We start from the raw sequence: 8,487 nt of genomic DNA, 5'->3' as shown, positions 1-8,487 counted from the left end.
TAGCCTATTGAGCCACGGCGCCGGCCAGGTCACTTGTTTTTAGTATATTCACAATGCTGTGTAACCCTCACCACTCTATAATTCCAGGTTATTTTCATCACCCAGAAAAAAATCCCATTAAGCATACCCATTTGTCTCTTCCCCCAGCCCCTGGCAACCAGTAGTTGGCTTGCTGTCTGTATGTATTTGCCTATACTGTATATGTCATTAAATTTAATATTAAATTTAATCATGTGATTTATGAGTTTTTGTGTGACTTCTTTCTCTAATATTTTCAAGGTCCATCTATGTTGTAGTATGGATCAGTACTTCATTCCTTTTTGTGGATGAATGATATTCCTTTATATAGGTATATCATATTTTGTTTACTCATTAATTTATTGATAGCTATTTCTGTTGTTTACACTTTAGGGCTATCATGAATATTCATGTGCAAGTTTTTGTCAAATGCCTGTTTTCAATTTTCAGTGTTCAAAAGACCGAAGTAGAATTGCTGAGTTATATTGTAATTCTATTTTTTAAAAAGATTTATTTATTGGTTCTGGCACTGTGGCATAGTAGGTAAAGCCTCTGCCTGCAGTGCCAGCATCCCATTTGGGCGCCACTTTGAGTCCTAGTGGCTCCACTCCTGATCCAGCTCTCTGCTATGGCCTGGGAAAGCACTGGAAGATGGCCTAAGTCCTTGGGCCCCTGCACTCGTGTTGGAGACCCGGAAGAAGCTCCTGGCTCCTGGCTTCAGATCGGTGCAGCTCCAGCCATTGTGGCCAATTGGAGAGTGAACCAGCAGATGGAGGACCTCTCTCTCTCTGTCTCTCTCTGCCTCTCTTCTCTCTCTGACTTTCAAATAAATGAATATTTTAAAAAAAGATTTATTTATTTGAAAGGCAGAGTTATGGAGAGGCAGAGGCAGAGAGACATAGAGAAAGGTCTTCCATCTGCTGGTTCACTCCCCAAATGGCTGCAATGGCCGGAACTGGGCCAATCTGAAGCCAGGAGCCAGGAGCCTCTTCCGGGTCTCCCATACAGGTGCAGGAGCCCGAGCACTTGGGCCTCTTCTGCTTTCCCAGTCCGTAGCAGAGAGCTGGATCAGAAGTGGAGCAGCCGGGGACTTGAACTGGCATCCATATGGGATGCTGGCACTGCAGGTGGTATCCTTACCCATTATGCCACAACACCAGCCCCTGTAATTCTATTTTAAAAATTTTGAGGACTCTCCAAATTATTTTTAAGTTGCCACATCATTTTAAAAATTCTCATCAGCAATGTATGAGCATTCCAATGTCTCTCCATCTTTCCAATGTTTGTTTTCTAGTGTTTTAAAATTATTATAGCCATCCTAGTGGGTGTGAAGCTGTATCTCATTGTCAATCTCTTTTTATGAATAAATAACCCATTATAGAAGCCACTTTAGAAGCAAAGAAAGCATGCTCACATCAGGTCTTAAATTCTCTCCCTCTCACTCTCTCTTCTTGTATATGAGGGCATGACTAAATTGAGAGGAATTTTTGTCTAAGATAAGCTGCAAATGGAGCTTAAGAAAATTCTAAAAGCAAAACTGTTTTTACTGACTCCCATCACCCACTCTGCAAAGCAAGTAGGATAGAAGCCAAGCCAAGGATTCTAGCTGATGACTGTTGAAATGCCCGCCCCCAGGAATACAGCCAGGTGTCTTTAGTCAGTGATTGGCAGAGGCATCTAAATCTTTGTGAGGCTTGGCTAGTAAAATGCCCTTCTGGTACAAACCCACTCTTGTTTTTTTTTTTAGTTAACCTGATGAAAGTCATCCTGCTTCCCTCCGTATGTGGTATGTTTTTAGATGAAAAAGCCATGCAACGGAACCCTAATTCCACGTTGCATTTTAGATAAGGCAGTTTTTTCAGGTTCAACAACTTGGGCCTTGTGAAATTTCACAATCCATCCTAGCACCTTTCTCACTGATAATTCAATGTCCATTGCACACATTCCCGTGAGGAATCGTTGCCATTTACTTCAGGCTCTGCTGGCAACAGGCTACAGTACTATTCTTTCCGAACTAGAGAACTTAGTTTTGAGAACTAAAACACATGATACAACTGGTTACCCGGACAAAACAACAAGACATTGCAAATTACATTTGGTGTTTTTTTTTTTTCTAATTATTATTTCTACATCCATTTCTGCATTCTGGATTGCCTGGTACAGGGCGAGAAAACTGAGGCTGGCTGAGGAGGGACTAAGCAGAAAGCATTCAAGTCGCTGGCCCGCAGGCTGCCTGAAGGTCAGTCTCTAGGCAAGCAGGCACGTTCCAGATAAAGACCAGGGATCTTGTGAGACATGAGACAGAGCAGCAGTTATGAAAACGCAAGGAGAGACTGCATGGGGTGTGCTTTTTTCCACTGGAAGGCCAAGGAGACCCTAGGTTAGGGGTGCTGGGAAGTCCCAGAGGTCGTTCAAACTCCTGGTAACCGAATATCCATTCGCTCCCACTCGGAAACCAGCAACTGTTCAAGCTCCCGAAGCAGCCCGCAAGCTTTAGGCAGACTCACGTCGATGTCCGCGTCTACTCGCTTAGACAGGTGACCTAGGGCCAGGTCTCAGGTCAAGGGGTCCCAGAAAAGGTTGACATCCTAGCATTTCGCCAGAAGAACTGGGATGCCGTCACGCCGTGCCTGTGGCCGGTGACAGGTCTGCTGGTCGGCTTGGCCAGCCCTGCATGGATTCTGGGCAGCTGTCGTCCCCGCCCGCCTGGGTCCTGACTCCCCCTCCGCCCCCGAGGCCGCCAACTCTCTCGGGTACAAAGTACAGCGGGGACGCAGGCGGAGCTGTTCCAGGCGGCGCAGCCTTATCTTCCCGGGGTGAACACCTAGATGGATTTCCAGTACCGCACCCAGCTCCTTGGGGAGGGAGCCTCGGGCACCTCCCGAGCTCCCAGCCAAGCGTCCGCGCCTCTGCAGCTGAGATTCGCGTGGGAGCTGCAGGCGGCTCTGGGCACCACCAGCTTTTTTGAGATTCACAGTGCTTCCCTCAGGCCCCCGAGTTCTCCCGCCCGCGAAGATATGCTTGCAGTGTTAGAACTCAGAATCTCCTAACGCAGGGCTGCTGTCCTTCCTACGCATAGCGCCAGCAGCTTAGAGTCCGTTTCCGCGACCCTGGGAGACTGGAGCGGGCACCTGCGCTGGGGCCGCGCTCCAAGGCAGTTGGACCCAGCAAAGAACGTCAACGCGCTCCGGGACCGCACAGGCACTTTGCACCGGCCACCTCCGCGCGGGTCTGGAGGTTGCGCTCTCTGGGTAAGGAGCGCGATTCGGAGGCGCAGGGCCAGCGCAGGAGGGAGGTGCGGGTCTAGTGTCCCTGGGGAGGGACAGGTGGGGCGCTAAGGTTCTCCCAGGAGGGGCCAGCAACTGAGGAGAACCGAGATGAACTGCAGATATCTATGTTTCGGATCCGTTTCAGTCTTCGCTTGGGGTAGAAGTAGGATGGGACCGGACAGAACCTACATCGGTGATTCGCACCCATTCTTCAGGAAGGCGGAGGAACTCACCAGGTCCCTCTGAGGGATGAGTTTGGGTGCTGCGAGGGAACCCCGGAAGCAGCCGCTGGAGTTGAACCTGGGAAAGACTTGGAAGTAAAAAAAAAAAAAAAGAAAGAAAGAAAGAAAGAAAAAGAAAAAAATTGCAGGAGCGGGGACAAACCACCTATGTGCCCTCCTCCCTCCCTTTCTGCCCCCCCCCCCCACCTTTTTCGTAGCTGCTGACGCGCTAGTGGTGCCTATTAATCATTCACCAGCCCGGAGCCGCGCCAGTTAATGGCTGTGCTGCGCGGGGCTCTAGCCTCTCCTCTCCAAGCTCCTATGTGTCCTGGCGCCCCTGAGCTGCAAGAGAGAGCGCGCAGGCAGTCGCTAAGCGATGTTCCCGGCCCGCGCCGCTAGGATCCGCGCTCCCCGCAGCTGCTGCGCTCTATTCCGAGGTGCTGGGTGGCTGTAAGCTGCAGGAGACAGGTCGGGTGCCCACGAAGGACGCAGGCGGCGGGGGCGCAAGGACAGCTCCCCAGCCCCCAGCCCCGGCCGCCCCACGGGCTCCTCTCAGCTGGGATGTTCCCCAATGGCACCGCCTCCTCTCCTTCCTCCTCTCCTAGCCCCAGCCCGGGCAGCTGCGGTGAAGGCGGCTGCAGCAGGGGTCCGGGGGCCGGCGGTGCGGACGGCATGGAGGAGCCAGGGCGAAACGCGTCCCAGAACGGGACCTTGAGCGAGGGACAGGGAAGCGCCATCCTCATCTCTTTTATCTACTCCGTGGTGTGCCTGGTGGGGCTGTGTGGGAACTCGATGGTCATCTACGTGATCCTGCGCTATGCCAAGATGAAGACGGCCACCAACATCTACATCCTAAACCTAGCCATTGCGGATGAGCTGCTCATGCTTAGCGTGCCCTTCCTGGTCACCTCCACATTGTTGCGCCACTGGCCTTTCGGCGCGCTGCTCTGCCGCCTCGTGCTCAGCGTGGACGCCGTCAACATGTTCACCAGCATCTACTGTCTGACAGTACTCAGCGTGGACCGCTACGTGGCCGTGGTGCACCCCATCAAGGCGGCCCGTTACCGCCGGCCCACCGTGGCCAAAGTGGTGAACCTGGGCGTGTGGGTGCTATCCTTGCTGGTCATCCTGCCTATCGTGGTCTTCTCGCGCACCGCGGCCAACAGCGACGGCACGGTGGCTTGCAACATGCTCATGCCAGAGCCCGCCCAGCGCTGGTTGGTGGGCTTCGTGCTGTACACGTTTCTCATGGGCTTCCTGCTGCCCGTCGGGGCCATCTGCCTGTGCTACGTGCTCATCATCGCCAAGATGCGCATGGTGGCCCTCAAGGCCGGCTGGCAGCAGCGCAAGCGCTCAGAGCGCAAGATCACCCTCATGGTGATGATGGTGGTGATGGTGTTTGTCATCTGTTGGATGCCTTTCTACGTGGTGCAGTTGGTCAACGTGTTCGCCGAGCAGGACGACGCCACGGTGAGCCAGCTGTCGGTCATCCTGGGCTATGCCAACAGCTGCGCCAACCCCATCCTCTATGGCTTCCTCTCGGACAACTTCAAGCGCTCTTTCCAGCGCATCCTGTGCCTCAGTTGGATGGACAACGCGGCTGAGGAGCCGGTCGACTACTACGCCACGGCCCTCAAGAGCCGCGCCTACAGTGTGGAGGACTTCCAGCCCGAGAACCTGGAGTCTGGCGGCGTCTTTCGTAATGGCACTTGCACGTCCCGGATCACGACGCTCTAAGCTCCGGCCGCGCCGGGGGCCCTGCGCCTTGGGAGGTGGAGGAGAGTGCCGAGGCGCCGGGGCGCAGCGAGGGTAACGTGAGGCTGAGACACCTCGCGCCTCGGGCGGAGGGACCTGGGAAAGGCACTGTAGAACCGAGGAGTTTGGCTTATGATCTGGGACGGTTTCGGGCCGCCCTCTCGGCCTCTCCACTCCGCTGGCTCCTGGGCACCCTGTACTCTTCCCACCCCGTGAACTTCCATCCTTCCTTCCTCACCGTCCCGCGAGCGCAGGTCATGAACTCGTTAAGGGCGCCGCCTCACTCCGGCCGAGATTTCTCGGTTACGACTCCCGGGCTGAGACCCCAGCTCGCCCTCAGCCCCGCGCCGCCGCCGCGCCCAGGCTGGCCGCTTCTGCCTGGCGCCCCTGGCTGAGTCTCTCGGGACTCGCCGCCCTCCCGTGGCGCAACCCTACTTTAAGGGAGGTCGCGCTAGAACCTGAACTCGGCAGCCGGTCTCTCCCCGGGCTCTGGGCGAGAGCGCATCTCTCCCGCCTCGGCCCTTCCCAGTTCCCACTCCACCCAGGGCGGAGCCAGGTGCTTCGTAAAACTGCGTCCCCGCGTGCTGAACCCCAGGCAGTCCCCATCTAAGCCCTCCTTTGGAGCAAAAAGGATCTGAGAGCAAGACGAACGAGGAGTTTGTAGATTTTCGATTTGGGGCTGGGGCGTTGTAATAGAAACCACCCTCGCGCGGGGCTGCCGGCCGCGTGTCTGCGAGAGGCAGGGCTGGGCAGGACAGGACGCGGTGCACTTTCTCCCAGGGCTGCCCCGAATTGCGGCTGCCCCCTCGGCCTGCCTTTCCTTCTCACCCAAGCTTCTCTGGGAGGAGCCGACCTAAGACAACAGACTGTTTCCTGCTCCGGTTGATCGCGAAGACTTGGCTAAGCCTGGGCGTGTGACCGCGGCAGGCAGTTTCCAGAGCGCGGCCTGCCAGGACCCAGAGGTTTGCAGCCTTTCAAGCGGTGCCTAAAAGTTATTTTTCTCGTTGAACGTATTTATTTATTTATTTATTTGTGGTGTTGGAAAAAAAAAATGTCCGCTTTCCATTTCTCTAATTGCCTAGCCCCAGGCCTTTTTCTTGAAGACTCCGGGGCGGGGGTGCAGTGGAGAGCTCCCTCCCCACGCTAAGGGCCTCCCTTTGCTGGGCCCTCTTTTCTTAGTCTTTCCTCTGGCCTTTCTATTTTTGCTTGCGTCCAGTGAAGTTCGGAGATTTTTCATACTTTTCTTACTGTCCTCTGTCTTAAATAAATGAGAACATGGGTTAACCTCCTCTTCATACAGAGTGGGAGGTCTTGAACTCCTGGTTTTCCAGGAAATGCATATATAATGGAAACATCACCCTATATATGATTCAAGAGAGCTTGTGTGTGTGTGTGTGCACATATATATATATATACATATATATAGATTTATATTCATCTTGCTCTATTGTCATGACTCCATGAAATAATTCTAAGTATAGCCACAATGGCAGGGGTGAACTTGGCTGGAACACTTTTAATATTAGATGTTCAACCTCCACTCAGATCTGAATACTCTAAGTCAGACTTTAATCACTGCTAAGTATGGACTTGCTTCTGGGTTCTGGTAGCAGTGACTCTTAGAACCCTGTTAACATCATCATTTCTTTTAAGGCAGTTGAAAGTGGAACCACTTAGATCTATGTTTAAATCTTACTGACTACTTTGGAAGCCTGAGGAGGACAATGACCAATAATTTTACTTCTTTGTATTTCCTGTATTGCTCTAATATACTGGCTTGTACATAGTAGGCACTAAACACATGTTTGTTGGCTGATTGTTTAAATAAACCAAAGTGTATCTGGAGACAATACATCTGGAGTTCTCAGGTTCTCTCATTGATATGATACACAATGGTTGAATTCGCTGTTGAAAAAGTTATTTTGTGTGTATTTGCTTCAAGAACATTGTGCTTTCCTGAAAGCAGCGACCAAGAGTAAAAATGTCCCTAATGCTTTGTTTAATGAGCAAATAATGTTTTTGGCCATATATCAGAAAGTTTAGTTCTGTCCCATAATAACAACACGTATTACTTCTCCTTTGGAAAATAGATTTTTACTGGTTAAGAACAGTGACATTCAGAAATCAAAATCTGGATTGTTATCTTCTTCAGAGGACACAGATATAGTACTCTGCATCTATTATTGTAATAGTAACTAAATAAACAGAAGTGTTTTGCTGTTTCAAGTTGTCTCATTTTGCCATTTGAGTTTTACTGTTTCAGTAGATTACTTGAACACACACACACACACACATTGATAGTTAGATTCTGAGAAGAAAAGTTCCAGATTAACTTTGGAAGCTTTACCAAGATTGAATTATTTTCTTTAAAAGAAAAATCTGTTGGTTCAGAGAACAAGAGAAATAAGAAGAGGTTGAGTCCATATGAATAGGAAGCAATGCACTGGGTTGCACTCTGTTCTCACAAACTAGCTAGATGATATCGCAATCTCCTGCTGATTAAATTACTGTCTGCCCTCATTTGTGACCTCAGTCTTTGTTGTGGAGCTAAGTAATTGCTGATTTACATCCCAGGAAGAGATAATGGGCAGGCAAAAAGTCTCCCAAAGATGTTCCACAGGGCAGTGGGTAAAAGAAATGGGAGAAAAAAAAAAAAAAAGAAATAGAATAATCAGGTTTCTGTACAATGGAAGAAGGACATATTTTATGCTTTGTGCAGTGATGGGCATTTCCATCTCTGGAAGAATTTAAGGAGGCACTAGGGGAGTGTTTTCTTTAACAGATGTTATTTTTTAGAGCAGTTTTATTTCCACAGCAAAATGAGCAGAAAGGAATGTTTTCCAAACAGGCAATAGCAGTGATTCCAGAACTGGAGGTTGGGGGTGGGGGTGGGGGTGATGGAGATTGTCACTTGAATGCTTTCAAATGTCCTTTAAGGCTTGGCTTTGTATACCTGTGGTTCTATACTTATCTCAGTAGGACTAAGAATAGCTGGACTTTTGTCTTCATTTTTTTTTAAAGCTATAGCAAGGTGGCAAATTAAACCCATAAGTTAGAAAATAGGTTTTATTCTTTTGACTTTAACTACTCAGAAATTTATTCTAACTATCTGAGAGGAAAAGTGAAGTGAGCATTCAAACATCTGATTGAGCTGATCATAGAAATAGCCATTTAAAAATTTTCCAAATTTTATTTGAGTAAGTTTGGACACTTTCTGGGGTGGA

At 50.3% G+C, this 8,487-nt stretch overlaps 1 protein-coding gene across 1 annotated transcript; it reads left to right on the top strand.

Moving 5' to 3' along the window:
- The first annotated feature begins 2,628 nt into the window (after positions 1-2,628).
- On the top strand, positions 2,629-7,489 carry SSTR1 (somatostatin receptor 1). The gene is made up of 2 exons (XM_051822183.2): positions 2,629-3,269; positions 3,433-7,489. The coding sequence occupies exon 2, from the start codon at positions 4,070-4,072 to the stop codon at positions 5,243-5,245; it is 1,176 nt and encodes a 391-aa protein (XP_051678143.1). The 5' UTR covers positions 2,629-3,269; positions 3,433-4,069; the 3' UTR covers positions 5,246-7,489.
- Positions 7,490-8,487: the final 998 nt, after the last annotated feature.

The sequence above is a fragment of the Oryctolagus cuniculus genome, chromosome 12 (genome assembly GCF_964237555.1).
Source record: "Oryctolagus cuniculus chromosome 12, mOryCun1.1, whole genome shotgun sequence".
Lineage (NCBI taxonomy): Eukaryota > Metazoa > Chordata > Mammalia > Lagomorpha > Leporidae > Oryctolagus > Oryctolagus cuniculus.
This window is presented reverse-complemented; position numbering and strand designations above follow the sequence as displayed.